This window comes from Podarcis vaucheri (genome assembly GCF_965113315.1).
Source record: "Podarcis vaucheri genome assembly, chromosome: 12".
In the NCBI taxonomy this organism is placed as follows: domain Eukaryota; kingdom Metazoa; phylum Chordata; class Lepidosauria; order Squamata; family Lacertidae; genus Podarcis; species Podarcis vaucheri.
Window position 1 is genome coordinate 25,880,311 of NC_138750.1, and position 15,964 is coordinate 25,896,274.

Here is a 15,964-nt window from a genome sequence, read left to right on the forward strand (position 1 = left end):
AGTGATAGGCAAAATGAATTTTGGGGAAGGAGAGAGAACAAGAAGAGTGAAATTAAGGGAAGGGGTGCTTTTTGTGGCATGGTGAGCTTCATTCCAAAATCATGGTAGCAAAGCAGAAGTGACAAGTAGCCTAGGACAAGCCACTGGTTCAAAATTTAGCTCCCTATCTGTAAAATAGGAGTAATGATGACCTACCTCAGGGGGTTGTTGCGAGGATTAATGCAGTGAACTGTGACTGTTTCCAGATAGGTAGCTCCTAGCGCTATTCCTCTTCTCTTACAAGGTACAAGTAGAATTACAGCTGAGTTTTCACACTGTTGAAAATATTGTGCGTTTTCTGTGTTTACATCCCACTATGTTCCATCCACTGCAGTGCAAATGACATTGCTTGGCATCAGTTTTTTTTAAAAAATTAATTGATAATTAGCACAAAAATGCTTTTCCAGCTTTTGCTTTTTTTAAAAAAAAAAGACCGATATAGAGCTATAATACTGTAAGTAAACTGGAGGATATTTTATAAAGCTAAGATGAAAATTTGTTGATTAGTCCTCTCTCTGGAGTGGTCTGTCATAGCTGTCATTTTGTACTTCACTGCAGGGAATTATTTGATCTCGTATATTATCTGAGACAATTGGCAGAGCCAGACTCTAAAGTGAAAGGTACCATTTTTATCTCACCCGTGCATTTGCTGATGAAACATAACAAACAGGCTGTGCTCTTGTGTCTGTGTGCATGACAAAAGGAATAAAATGGACTGCATCCATATTTTCATGCTGCTGGATGCAAATGACCTGTACTCATTACCACCATAATGTCGTTTAACACACCATGAGATGCTCTGGAAATCAAAGGAGCAGCTATTCTCTGGGCTCAACTGGTGTAAACTTAAGAGTTGCTCGCTTTATTTTAACAGAATTGCTCAGCAGCTCCACCTTGTATAGTTCAGAGCAGAATTAGCTCTGGTTAGCATAGCTGGATTTTTGTGCTGCTTGAATACCCTTTTGTCTGGAAGGAGGTAATTGTTCTCTTTCAGCTAATATTGCAGGAGGCCATTCATCCAGGGGATCTCCAACAAAACAAAATGAATTAGTCCTGTTGATCTGATTCATCAGCTGCCACACGGAAGGTTTTGGAGCATGGAAAGAAATGTGTTTCTCCTGTTTAAACAAAATTATTTAACCCTTCAGCAAGAACTGAAAAATGACCCTTCATTCCTTTTGTTTTTCAGTATTTATTTCTTCTCCTGTTTTGCTGAACTGGCAGAAATTATCCTCACCCGTAAATAAACAACCTTTATAAAATAGCCTCGCTTTTCACATTTAACTCTTAACGGCTTAATTTCTCTTCCCCAGGGGGCTCGAGTGCAGGCAGATTACATTCCCCTGCTGAACTCTCTCGCCATATATGGCTGGCAGCTGACTTGCGTGCTTCCCACTCCAGTTGTAAAGACAAACAGGTACGGTGCAGAAAAAGCCTATGGGAGTCAGTCATAAAAGCCATCCTTTCTCATAGCATGGGGTCCCTATCCGTGTGCATTAAAGCAGCCCGAAACTGTGAGAATCATGGTACGAACATGAAATGCTTCAGTTCCTCCTCTTTGTTTGCCCAGCAGGGCGAGTAACGGGAGGCGTTTGGCAGGCTGTGCAGAATATCTGGGCTTCAGACGCAAGTCTCAGATAATTGATGCTAACCAATGGTTTTAACTTTCCTTTCCTGCTGAAGGTGGGGGCTGAGCATTCCCTTTCACCTCTCAGATGCTGTTTCATCTCAGTGACCTGGTTTACCTGCCACTTTACAGCATAGGTTTAAATACCAACATTGAAACAAACAAGTTTAAAGCCCACTTCGTCAGTTGGAGGAAGTCTGTTGGTTGGCAGATACATGCCTGTTGTGGCAGTGGGGGGGGGGGTGTGTGAACAGTGGAGCCTAACGGCCATGAAATGCAGAGACATCTGTTGGTCTGTCACGTACAGGTAGCAACCATTTTACACATGTCTGATTGATGCCAACCACACACACAATCATTGCTGCAAACCTGGAAGTGGTCCAAATACAGCATGGGCTTATGCACACTCCACAGACGCATGTGGGGGCCAGAAATACAATCCCTGCACAAATGGGACGTTACCTGTACTTTATGCACATGACAAAGTAGACTCTAGTCCCTGAATGTTCAATAGTCTTTAAGGTGTCACGGGGCACTTCTTTTCTCGTTAGTGCTTGATACAAGAGCTTAGCACAGCTATCCATCTAGAATTCATTTAGGCTGTTCCCTCTTGGTACAGATTCACACAGATCCTGGTTTCTTCATGAATCATGCATTCCAGCTGCAAGCTAACCCATGTCTTGGCAAGGCCCATTGAATTTGCTTTGTCCGACAATAATAAAAATACACATTGGGCCATATATAAATAAATACTCTATCTCCCATAGCTCTCCATGCAGTAAATCACCTTGCGGTGGGAACAGATTTTCTTTTGTCAAATCCACCAATATAAACATGCAGAAATAGCACATGAAACAGCCTTTCCTTGGCTGTCACCTTTGCTCTTCACGCTTGTGTTTCTCCTCCTCCTTCCTTGGCCCACAAGCTCTCTTGGACCTGCCCATGGAGCCTTTAAGCTCAGTTGAATTAAGGGTCAGTCTGTGTATTTAGTTTTATTTTGAGTTTTGTTGCACAGCTATGTAATATGTTAATCAGCAGTATAAGAGGCCTTGTAGTTTCTTTGCTAGGATCCATTACAGTTCAAAGACATCCCTCATGTGGACTGACTTTTCTGGAATGACTCATTTATTAAGGGCTTGTACCTCAACTCCAGAACATTTTGGCAGACAAAGTATATACTGTACCACTGTTGGAATGTATCACAACACAATAGACATGAGTGAAAAAGAGGCTTCTGGAGAGCTGAATGTTTTAAGTGCCAATCCTAGTGTTTTAGTCTGGCAAAGGCCACTGTGTTCGGGATCTTGTTAAACACTGATTTTAATGGATGGTTATGAGATGTTCCTTGAATTTTAAAGGACACCCCGGATAAATGGAAGTCATTTGTAGGATTGTGTTTTTATATATATATATATATTTTAATATAGGGATGGGAATTTGGCTACTAAGCAGATCGTCTTTCTTCAGAGACCCCTCCTGCCCCAGAAAACCAAGAAGAAACAGTCTAAGGTATATGGCCTTGAATTGCTCTGTGTGTTTGCTTTGGCAAAGCTGTCATAGTCTAATTGATTTTCCACATCAGTAGAAACAGCTTGTTTAACACTGCTGTGGTTTAAAAGATTTGCGGAACACTTTTGAACTATGTCTTGAGTTGTTAAACTAAAGAAAAAATAAGTGAGAGGTCCCGTCCTCCTTTCTCCCATTACAGCAAGAGAGCTGGACTCTGTGTGGTTTATGAGATGCTTCACTCCCACCTGGATTCAGCTTTAGATTTTCCACATAACTCTTGAATTTCCACATAACTCTTGAGTAGCTCAATTGCTGTCCACTCACACTTTAGAATATATACTTAGGTGTAGTGTAGGACTACAAGCTAACAAACTTTTCCATTTGTGACTTTTAACCTTCAAAAAAGAACCAAAGCACACTGGGTTGATTTAGCATCCAGCTATACATAGTGCTGTTGTGTCGTTCTGTTCATTCTGGCCTCAATAATGTTATTTTCTAATTATGAAATGTGCATGGTTTAACTATATCTTAAAAACAATCTTTTTAAAAAGTGACTTATATAGATAGGGAAGTTATATATAGTTGGGCAGCTGCATGCACACACCCGTAGCTTTCTGTAGTTTGAAGGTATTTTGGAGATAAACAGAAGGAAGCAATCTTGATGAAATTATAACAGTGCAATGGAAATATATACCGTATTTTTCGCTCCATAGGACGCACTGGACCATAGGAGGGGGAGAACAGGGAAAATTTTTTTTTCTTGTTCTCCCCCTCTAAAACAAGGTGCGTTCAAGGTACATTCACCAGAGCTTGTGGGGCTGGCGGTGGAGGGAAGCGCTGCTTTCCCCCACCGCCAGCCTCAAAGATCCCTGAAGCCTTTGGAGCCCAGCGCCCAGCTGCCCTGCAGAGGTTTGCGCGCAGCCGTCCCCAAGCTAGAGCAGCGAGACGGAGGCCTCCCTCTTGCTGTTCTGGCTTGGGAACAGCCTTGCTAGCTTCTGCAGGACAGCCGGGTGAAGGCACCCCACTGCCCTGCAGAGGTTTGCGCGCAGCCGTCCGCAAGCTAGAGCAGCGAGACGTAGCCCTCCCTCTCGCTGTTCTGGCTTGGGAACAGCCTTGCTAGCTTCTGCAGGACAGGGGGGTGAAGGCACCCCGCTGCCCTGCAGAGGTTTGCGCGCAGCCGCCCCCAAGCTAGAGCAGCGAGACGGAGCACTCCACAGTGCTCCGTCTTCCTGTTCTGGCTTTGGGCTTAGCGGCGCAGCCTGCATTCGCTCTATAGGACGCACACACATTTCCCCTTAATTTTTGGAGGGGGAAATGCGCGTCCTATAGAACAAAAAATACGGTAATCTGGTTTAAGTCAGTGTCAGCATTTCTGTCCGATGAAATGAGAGATTATGAGATTGGGAATGAGGTGGACAGGCTGGCATGATGTTGGCCCAGGTTAGTTATCATAGCAATAAGCAGAAGTGTTAGCATACTTTCAGACATACTTTTCCAGCTGTTTTTGTGTGTGTTTGGGTTTTAAAAACAAACAAAAAATGAAATCACATTTCCTATAGATGTGAAAAACCCCACCCCACCCCCTTCACACGCACACAGGTGAGCTGATCCACCCATGTGGATAAATTAATGTCTACCAGCTATGGTAGAAGAGTGAAATAATAATAGCAATAGTGAAATAACTGTGTACCTACCGTCTCCAGTTGCCAGATGTGACATGCTCATGAGATACGTTAAGACAAGAGCACGCTACGTCAGGGTACTTACTTGAATGAACTTCATATTAAAATGATTTCGAAGAGGGCTTGCATGTTGTTTTTTTTAAAATAGTGTACATACCAAACTTTTCAAACACTTGTTTGCATAAGTGGCAAGGTTTCCTCTTACGAGCATTTTTCCCCAAAAGCAATGCTGTTTTAATCAACATGGCTCTGTATGTGTGCCTTACCTGGGCTTGCTTTCAAAAAAATAATAAAAATGTAACATCATACCTTGCACCTATCTGAGTTTGGAGGGTTGGAGGCAGGAGGACAATACCTTGTGCTGCAACTGTTCATTCATTTACTGTGGACAAGATGCACAAAACCGGGTGCGTAACAGCTCCCCATTGCCATATATAAAGGAAACATCCTACATATGCTGTCTGTGAACTTTCACTAGTTCATAGAAGAGATTGGGGAAGTTAACACATTTTTAAAATGCAGATCAAAATGTGCCATTTAAGAAGATTGCTGTTTTCTAAGAGAAGCTTAGGATGTACCTACAGGAGAGCTAACAAGCCAAGCTATTTCACTTTCCTAAAAAGTGCTCCTGTTTAAAAATAGAAATCCACAACCTGCCTCGTCTCATCACACTTATTAAATTAACATTCAGCATTGAATTTAAACAGATTTCTGCTGGTGCCTCTCTCTCTTTTTTTAACATAACCTTTATCACTATATCTGTTTGCAGTTTCATTGGAGGTTCTCCAAAGAAGACAGACACCAGAAGCAAGCCAAGAAATCTCTGAAGGCAAAACTAAGTGCCAAAGAGCGGCACCAGACAGGAGAAATGCTAGAGTTAGAAGTTACGGAAAATGCAAGAAATTCAGAAACACAGTTCTGCACAACTGAAAGTGGCTTGCAGTTCCCAGTAATCTCAGATCAACAGCTGGCTGCTGTTGAAGACGGAGGAACCGAAACTCTTGGGCATGGAGACGTGCCTCTCTACAACAATGAAGTGTTTGCAGAAAAGTGGAATGCAGGTCATACTGCTGAACAAGATGGAGGAGGCTTGTGTTTGGAGCAGACAGGCATGCATGAAAACTGTGAGGGCCAAATATTTCAAGACCATTGCACTGCAACTGACACTGATTGGAGCTGTGGAGCAGAAGCAACAGAAACCAGTTTCGATGCCGGGTGTCAGTTCGACTGAGAGAGGCAATTATTTGCCAAAGTAAGAAACTCACTTGATTTCACATTGCTGGTTTTCTACAGGTACACAGTGGAAATGTTAGTCCTATTGCATTTTCAACTTGGCAATGTATGCAAGCCTATTCAGGCTTTTTCTGCCACCCAGGGAAACCCATGGATATTGGAAACTGTGTTGAGCTGCTTTTTCAACCAAACAGAAACTGTCCTGTGCTTTATATGTTCATATTTTTAAACAAAGTATAATTGGCGTGCACCATATTTTTATTCAGTTTTGTGAAATGGGAGTTCAGGATATAAGAAGCTTTAAAGAAGTGGTTATAAACTGTATTTGTCTTAAACACATTTATTAGTATGCCTTTGGAACTACTAATCTCTTGCAAAAAAAAATCTAAAGCAATAAAGTGTTTTTGTCTGGGAAACCACTAGTGGCAGAGAGAGAAAGAGAACGCAATGATTTTCTATATGCTTAAGAATCTCATTCATACTCAGTGTATCCGATTACCATTTAATCAAGATTATGTTGCAGATTTTTAGGTTGCTAATCAACATGTCACATAAAACAGACCATAAAATGAAATGCATGTAAAAGACAACCTGGTTAACTTGTGTATATTTCATAAAACGGAGGACCCGGGGCATTTATCACCTACTTGTATTGGAAGCAGGTGAGTCCTTACTGAGAATTTTCCTCAAGAAAATAATCTGCTAGCAAACATAGAAGCCACTATGGTCTTGAAATGCACAAACTAATACACCATTTTCTCAGCTAACAACTAGGGATGGGGAAGGCATTTATTTGGTCCACTTTTCACAGCAGACGGGCCTAATAAAACCGTCCCAAATTTACTTGCTGATTGGAATGCAACTCAGCCTGATTTTCTGTTTCTCCAGATTTTGTGATGCAGTTTTAGTCTGCAAAAGGTGCACACAGAAACAAGCGTTTTAGAAATTAATACTTTGCATAGTGAATGGCCTATTTCACGTAGTAAAGTGCACATGGTCTAAATGCAGACTTCCCATGTATTGTTTAAAAAAATCTGCATAAAACCTATTATTGAGCACCAGTGAGACTGAAACAGGTTGGAATTTGCTGTTCAGCCCATCCCTACTGATAGTACATGATGTAAAATCACGGATTTTTCTCATATTTTTCAGGCATATTTAATCTTTACAATAAAACTTGTGTTATTGGAATTTTTAAATGCTCTCAAATATATATTAATTCTCACTCACCTTTTATGTATACATTGTAGTTGCATTACCTAGCAACTCACCTGGGCTCACATTTGGGCAATGTTTAAAATCTGTAAAGTGTTTTGAAAATGCCTTCTGTCCTTTCACAAATTCAAACTCAAGTCTATAAACAATACAGCTGCTTTTCTTTACCAGCTAATTTATGTTTGATAGTTCCCATTAGTTTCTTTGTAAAGTATTTTGACTCAATAAAACATGGTCTCTAGGTACACATCATGCATACTTAAGCTATTTTTTAAACCGTCAGCTTCATCTGCAAGAAACTGCAATTTGCAGAACACTTTAAAACAAAACTGTACCACTTCAAATGGCTGCATAAAAGATAATGGAAGGATAGTTTAAATCATTTCATTCCGCACACACAAGGCAATTTAATCCCTCCCCCAAGTAATTGAAGAATGTTTACTTTGGCTTCAGCAACTTAGCCGAGTATTAGAAAAACAGGACTGTAAATAACTTTAATTACTCTTGGAATTCTAGATAGAGGTATCTCACCCTGAAGCAAGCATGAAATATCCGTGCCCCAATCTTACATTTAATTGCTGCTTAAATACAAATAACTTTGTGTCTACTTTTTTATAAGCCTGTGCCATAATCTGTAAATATATATACCAGTGACACTACAAAATTAGATACACTTAAATGCTGTGAATCTTTTAATTCCTGCAGTAGTTTACTGTTCTTCATGATCTCTGTATAGAAGCACAGAGCCTTTGTCAAAACCCTTCTAGAATGCTAGTCTACAGATTTTGGTGGAAGGGTAGGTACCCTTTAGTGCTTTGAAGATATCCTAAGCTGCAAAGCCCCTTCTTTGACCAACACAGTAGCAGCATCAAGGCTAACCTCCTCTTGCTGGTTCTTAATCTAAACAAGCTAGATCTACCCTGTTCAAAATCCCGCCTCCATCCCCTTTACCTTTCTTTTGCTTCTTCTAGTTCTTTCATTTTGCATTGTTTGCTCGCAGTGGTTCTCGTGGTTGCCACTGGGTGCCTATAGCACAACCCCAAGAGACGTGACTGTTGTGTCTTTGGTTTAGGAGAGGAACATAAGGCTAAGAGCTGTGTTAACCGTCAAGTACTTACCAATGCTTTGGGCTGCAAACCCTTGCTAGCTCCAAATGGAGAGCATATCCCTATCAGCTCCTGTGGTCCATTGGCTGGATTATTGTAGCCTCAGCAATGCCGTTGTCATTTCTATCTACTGACTTTGGTCCCACTCATTCTTATTATTTACTCTTTCCTACAACTACTTTCTAGTCACTCTTTTTTCCTTCTGTTCTACATCCTCATCTGCCATGGAGACATCCCCAAGGTAGCGGTTCAGCGCTGTGTTAAAACATTTTGGCAAAATGGCCATCTCCCTATAAACACACCCAGAATTCAAAATCTATTTATATTGGCTAATTATTTAAGGTGCCCATAGAACATTTAATCAAGTTTATAGATGCCTTAAAATAAAGTACAGGAAGGATGTTTAACTTTCTGTATTAAAGGTCCATTTTAGAATTTTAGTAACACAAGCTACGGTTCTGTCTACAAACACTCTCCAGAATATGTCTGCCTTACTATGTGGCTCTCATTCTGCTAAGTTATCAGGATCTCAGAAGGGAGGCTGTGAACAAAAGAAACAGGTAAAAACACAGATGTATTCTTTTACTTCCAACTGCTGAAAAGTCATTTAAAGAATCATAGAATTGTAGAGTTGGAAGGGACCATGAGGCTCATCTAGTTCAACTCCCTGCAATGCAGGAATCTTTTGCCCAACATGGGGCACAAACCCATGACCCTGATATTAAGAGTCTCATGCTCTATAAACAGATAGATCCAAAATATCAGTTTGTCTATTCTGAATGATGGCCAAGCTTATTCTTAAAGGTAAAGGGACCCCTGACAGTTAAGTCGAGTTGCGAATGACCCTGGGGTTGCGATGCTCATCTCGCGAGGGAGCCAGCGTTTGTCTGCTCTGCAGACAGTTTTTCTGGGTCATGTGGCCAGCATGACTAAGCCACTTCTGGGGAACCAGAGCAGCGCACGAAAACGGCGTTTACCTTCCTGCCGGAGCGGTACCTATTTATCTACTTGCACTTTGACATGCTTTCGAACTGCTAGGTTGGCAGGAGCAGGGACTGAGCAATGGGAGCTCACCCCATGGTGGGGATTCGAACCATTGACCTTTTGATTTGCAAGCCCAAGGCTCTGTGGTTTAGACCACAGTGCCACCTGCGTCCCAAGCTTATTCTTACTGCATCCTAAAAATCTGCAGCCTATACTTACCATTCCAGAAGACCTCCCAGTCCTGAGGGGCACAGGGAGCTACAGTGGGGAGAGGGCAGGAATGCTCTATTAACCAAAATTAGTTACACATGCTATTGTGGATACAATCCCCAATAAAGTAACCAGTGCAAATGTGTGTAGATAACACCAACCATTGCCTGCCTTCTCATGGGCGTTTTGAATATTATTTTTCCCTTTTAATCTTGATTAATTTAACTAGATAGAAACACTTTCTTTTAAAAAAATGCATTCAGTCCCCTCCAGATTATTCTGTCTACTCAAGCCACACCAAAGCAGCCGTCCTGCTTTAAGGCTACTGACATTTTCTGTCCCACAATCACTGCACTGGGATGTGTTTCCTGAACCACACCTCATTTTTTAACTGGCAAGGTATAAATTAATTCTTGAATATTAACCATGGCAGTTGCAATAACAACTGATTGTTTCAGAAGTCTGTTTTCTTGAAGAACAGTAATAGGCCAAATGTCTGTTTTAATATGATACATGGAAATAGAGTGAGAATGGGCACCACCCCGGCAGAAATACATCTATAGTAATACAGTGACGAATAAGTTGCATTTTGCACTCACTGGAAGAGGACAACCAGCTGTCCTGGTTTAAAAACAAAAGTACTATTAAAGATGACCATCTGAAACTCTTAAATCCTACGATAAATAATTGCAAATAACACTGAAAATGATACGCTTAAAGCCTTTCTTTGTGAAGCAGTGGGGTCACAATATTGTATGCATGTATGTATGTGTACACACACACCTACTGTCTAGATGGAAATTATTGCACAAGTGCAGATGTGTGCCTGAATTTATGAAACTGATACATCACATAGAAAAGGGCAAGACAAGAAATGATGCAGACAGAACATAGAGCCAGTATCATATCCTTAATTTTTATGAAGGCAGCCTGTGCTGGTAGCATCAGAGCCAGTGATGTTTATGTGACTGCTGTTTCTTCTAAAGTAGGAACTACGAATGAAGACAATTATACTGAGACTGATATGTTAGATTCCCACAATTGCCCGTGGGAGCGTGCGGCTGTTAAGAGAGCTCATGCTCCAGCCAATAGCATAATGATGCCGTTTGTATGAATCAGTATGCCTCTGCGACTGCTGCATATGCTGCCAGCATGATGTTCACAATCACATCTCTCGGTGTTTGACCCACCACAACCAAGCAAACTGGAGTATCTGCCCTCCCAGCCCCCCAAAATGATGAAAACAGTTCATACAAATGGTACCTGCTCCATGCAGACCTGCCTAAGATGGTGTGCCTGTACTGACTGTGTCTCTTGAGTGGTGTAGAGAATCCACAGTGAGGTGCTCATGTAAGTTTCCTTAATTTCACATCATGTTGCTGTAGTTGCCAAGATACTGCTAGTGAAAATGAAAAAGGTTCAACTTAGTAATTATATTATCTTTGGCTTTAGCTACCTGTATCTCTCCATTCATGGTGGATGTTGCCTTAGGTCAGCAGCTGCTATAATTGTCAAAGAGTCCTCATTGTACAGAAAATGGAAGCTATGTGTGCAGCTGTTCTTAAGTACCTTAAATAAAAGAAATCTAGGTGGGACTTTTTTAAGCCCAGTTCAGTTCCTTATTTATGAGACCAGGAACAAGTGCAGTCCCCATTGCTCCGCTGTCCATTTCCTGGATTTGATGCTTCTATCCTGGGCTGTTTGAACTACAATTCCCCATTGCATCCCCCAAAGGGATATGCAGTTTAATTATGGTTCACCAGCCTAGCTCTTAAACCATGCTTTGCTCTTGATTGGCAAGCCAACATTAAACCACAATGCAGGTATGACAGGTGGTTCAAACTAACCAGGATTGAAGCGCTAAAAGCAGCACATGAAGGGAGGTGGAAAGAGGATGGGGATAGCTGAAAAGGTCCCACTACTGATGGCGTTTATGCTATGTTACTGAGTACAGGCTCCATTCCTTTATGCCCTTAGGGTTATAGGAAGTTGTCTTATATCGAGTTAGAACTGGCATGCTATTATCTACCCAAAAGGAGTAGAGCTCAGGAAGTGAGATTCCAATTTTCTTAATCCTAGCTGAGGTCTGAGTCTTTAACCTCCGCAATGCAACTTATGTTCTCGACCAGCAAGCAATGGAGTCCTTATCTCCCATCTGCTCCTACTTGTAAAATGCACGTGGCTTCTGCATTCCAAGGTAAAAATAAGGAATGTCTTGGGAGAAACATTAAGATTTTGCAAGCACCACTCAGCCTGCTATCAGCAGATAGGCATGCACCGTCCGCCCAAATTCCCCAAATTCTTAAAGAGAATTGAGGGAGAAGCAGAATGAGGGTGTGCGCAAGCACACAGCACCACCAGATGCTGCCCTTTAAAACAGCTCTTATGCTAAACAGGCCACATTAGTTTTCAGGAGCTTAAAATGCATTTTGGGGGTTCAATGAAGGCTGCTTCACAGTAGCAGGGCACATTCACTCCATTCCCAAGTCACTGTTTGCCATCAAAGTGGAAAATACTGCTCTTGCTTTTGAACTATCGATGCATTTTGCTATTATGCAGATGAAGCTCATGTTTGGTAAACCCCAGTTCAAGTCAAGTCAGGGTGACTTGCTGTCTCATACGTGATATGCTTTTACTTGCATCAGATTCTCTTGTAGGATAAATGAGCAGTCAAGGTACTAGTCTGTATGAATAATCTTGCAACCTGTCCAATCAAGGAAATTTCACATCAAATGAATTATATAGTAGCCTGCAGTTGTTTAAAAAATGCTTACACTATTAGACCATTAAGAAGCATAAGAAATCCCTAGAGATTCATAAGTAAAGCATCAATGGAAAATATCTAGTTAGTGAGGAGCCCAGAGAACACAAGTCAGTGCTGTAATTATATGGGGGTCTTGTTTTTCTTTCGGAGAAAATATTCCAGATGAAATAGGGTTGTTAACACCTTATTTGAAATGCTTGTGTTGTTTAAGTTTATACTTATTATAGCAGGCTTGAAATTCGCAAGAGAAGACACCCTTTCTGCAATTAATAGTCCTTGAATCCTGCGCCTAGGGTCATCTCGCCGACACATTTTACAGACTCCTAGGTGTGTGTGACATCCTCAATTAAAGAGACAAGCCATTATTCCTGTAGTAGTCAGTCCATATAAGGACTGACAGAAGTAGGGGCATGATGGAGGAGGGGAGAAATCGGCCGTAAAAAGCGTGGCGTCTTTTGGATATGTATCTGTTGACATTTTGGAAGGAAGCAGGCCTGTGTAGGAACCCACTGCTTCACCACTGTTCTACTGTAGCCCAAATAGGTCAGCCATCATGTTCCACCTTTCTTTCAGCTGTTTAAAATCACAGGTAAAAGAGTTGTATTAAGAGGTGGCTACAGAACATTGGTTTATAGTTCCACTTTAGGCTTGACACTGCTACTGTCATAGATAATCTCCTTTCTCAGGAAGATTAATTCCCTCCGGCTCAGAGAATTTAAAAAGATCGGAATTGGCATTTCAAAGAAAAAGGCATCCTCAATATTTATACGAGTTGACAAGAGCTCCACTCCCTGCATGCTCTTGCACGGAGCCAAGCAATTTCCTCCTCTCTCCCCTTTTCAAATAGGGGTACTGACATGTCACACTGGCTCATTGGAAATCAAGGAGAGCTAATGCTATCAGAATAAATTCTCTTTCCACAGCCTAGCAGTGGAGAGCAAGTACTGCCATTTAAATCTGCCAGCAGCTAAGGAATGGTGCAATGTATAAGTTAAAAAAAAAAAAGGGGGGGGGGGAGGGAACTGAAAATTTACTTCAGAATTCCATCTTTCATATTGCAATGTGCTTTTTCGATCCAAAAGAGGTAGGAACTTCTGGAACATGGAGGTCATGAGTTTGACCAATGTTTTTAAACTGGTTCTTGCTGGGTGGTTTGAGCAGACTTTTTTTTTTTTTAACAACACCCTCAAGTTTGATTTTTAAAAAAATGTTCTTAAATTGCATGCTATAAATTAGTCATCAGCACTGTTTGGCGTACAAAGGGCCTATTACCAGAATCTAACCCAACTTGAAGTGCCTGGAATAATTGCCATCAGCTCCATTAAGTTTCCATTCTGGCTGGTGAACTCTAGAAAATTGAAACAACCACAATACTCAAAAGAATTTGGCACAATGTAAGGCCTCCTTCCCATGAGTTCCTGCAAGTTGATCAGACTGACTGGTCAACATTAAAGAATGGAACACGTCTCTGATATTACGCAAAGCGTCCAGACAAGGCTTGCATGCAGCTAATGTGTAGATTCCTTTTTTGTTTGGGGCAGAAGGTTCTGATCAGACATCCATCGCTACAGAAGAATTCCTTGGCTATGTTCGCAGTGCTGGACATGTTACACAAAACATGTCCAGAAGATGTCTCAATTGTGCTTGCACCCAGCCTTTAAGTATGTTTTAAAATTAGTTATTATGGAACCATATTGACAACTAAACAGTAACAAAAATTCAATAATATAGCCAACTAAAGGCAGGGTATACAAAACCTAAACATATTAAATAACAACCATCTAAAATCATGACAGCCATATTTATTTAGGTGACACAGAGAGAGAGATATCTGTAAACCTGAAACTAAACTATATTATATAAAAACCCACCATAATGAATGGAAATTATCAGGATCTTCCTGTTCCTTAGAGACCCGTAACTTGGGTGTCATTTTTTCCCTGCAATAACTAAATTCCAGAGATGTTTATACCATAAAGATATACAGTAGTCAGATTTCTTAATGATTTAATACTTTAGCAGCTGCCACAATCCATGCCAAAAGTTCACTTCTCCCTTCCCGAAGTCATCATTTATAGAAGGCTTATGTGGGACTATCTGTGATAATCATACTGTGTGAATTGCTCTGACCAGTTGGCATCTCACTCATTTCACCTACAACAAGTATATTAGTCATTCCAAATGACTTGAAGAAACACAAGTGATTAACAGGAGTAACATAAGGAAGAAAATCAGGACATAGCAGATGGACTTTTAAAAATATTAAAATCTGACATTACAAACAAATGTAAGTTTAGTAGTCTGCGCTCACAGAATCTCTAACATTTTCAAACTAAATGTGATAAATAATCAGTTTCCAGCACTTAACGAGAACTAGATACACCAAGAAAGGCCACTAACATTTTGTAACCAAATGTATAAAAAATAAGACCACCCAACAAATTAGACCAAAGCTCTATCAAATCCAGTTCCCCCCACTGGCCAAGCAAAAGCCTCAGTAAAGTCCAGAGGTAGGTATATAATGGTATACAATGACATATGACTCTCCAAATCTGGAGGTTATTATGACTAATAACTATAGATAGATCATCTGTAAATTTTCTGAATACCCTTTTGAAGTCATTTAAGCTAGTGGCTATGAAACCTTGTGACAGGGAGTTCCATAAGAGAATAAGCCTCCAGGCATTCAATCTAAATATATGGAGAGCAAATGGGCACTAGTGAGCCTACCACCTTTTTGTTGAGGTGGTACACACCAGGCAAACTCACTAGTCAAATGACCAGGGCTGTTCTTTTAGCATAATGCACGAGCAAGATAGGCCACTTCAAACTCATGCTGACAGTGTGTTGGCCGGGGAGAGTTCCTGGCACGGTGTCTGTGAAGGGGCAACTGATTGCCGGATGGGCTGCAGGAGCCTGTCAAAGCAGCAAAAGCCAACAAACAGAGATTGTAACTCTGTTTTTAAAAGTCCCCTTTCCACCAATGCTGAACATCAGGCAGCAGACAGAAGTTCCCTTCCATTTCATGGAAAGGTAGTACGCTGACATATAGCATTCTACACAGAGGAAACAGAAAACTCATCAAGGTAATTAGGCTTATGCTTAAGCATTATAATCCAAATCATGGTATCAGTTTAACACCTTTGGTAGCCTCAAGGCATTTTACATAATTAGTTCCTAATTACCATAGATATGAAGTGACACAGCAGCCTTTAAATTAGCTGTTTTCCCCTTGGTTTATATAGTGTCATAAGGATACGATAGTCTTAGGTAGCTTAGCATGCAGACCTGTTTGCCCAGGTTACTTTGTCCTGAACACCTCAGCTGGAAGCAAATCCCACACAAATCAATGGATTTTCCTTCCAAGTAATGGGTTTTCTTATGCTCTTCTCCATTATGATGGTACACTGCTGAAGACTTTTCACAAGAATGGCCATTTCATGAGCACAAAATCCGGGATCTGAGTACGCTCGATTCCATGAGTTGTCCTTCGCACACTGTTGGCACACACAAATGCACAGCAGCTGTATTTTCACCGCTACCCCCTGTGCTGCTTGTAATAAACTCCCATGCGTTAAGGCCATGGCTTTAAGAG

General features: G+C 41.1%; 1 protein-coding gene and 1 long non-coding RNA gene across 5 annotated transcripts in view; one reads left to right on the plus strand and one right to left on the minus strand.

Annotated features, from left to right (window-relative positions):
* RFTN1 (raftlin, lipid raft linker 1) overlaps positions 1-7,289 on the plus strand; it is a 106,118-nt gene extending 98,829 nt beyond the window's left edge. For all 4 annotated transcript variants that reach the window (XM_082193421.1, XM_082193420.1, XM_082193423.1 and 1 more), the window contains exons 8-10: positions 1,353-1,456; positions 3,094-3,175; positions 5,627-7,289. In XM_082193421.1, coding sequence (XP_082049547.1) covers positions 1,353-1,456; positions 3,094-3,175; positions 5,627-6,088 — 648 coding nt within the window. In that variant the 3' untranslated portion in view covers positions 6,089-7,289. The remainder of the gene's footprint in view (positions 1-1,352; positions 1,457-3,093; positions 3,176-5,626) is intronic.
* Positions 6,581-14,182, minus strand: LOC309515623. Its single transcript, XR_014212583.1, has 2 exons — positions 10,869-14,182; positions 6,581-8,952 (listed from the first exon to the last, which is right to left on the minus strand). It is a non-coding gene; the product is annotated as an uncharacterized lncRNA (long non-coding RNA).
* Between the last annotated feature and the right edge of the window lie 1,782 nt (positions 14,183-15,964).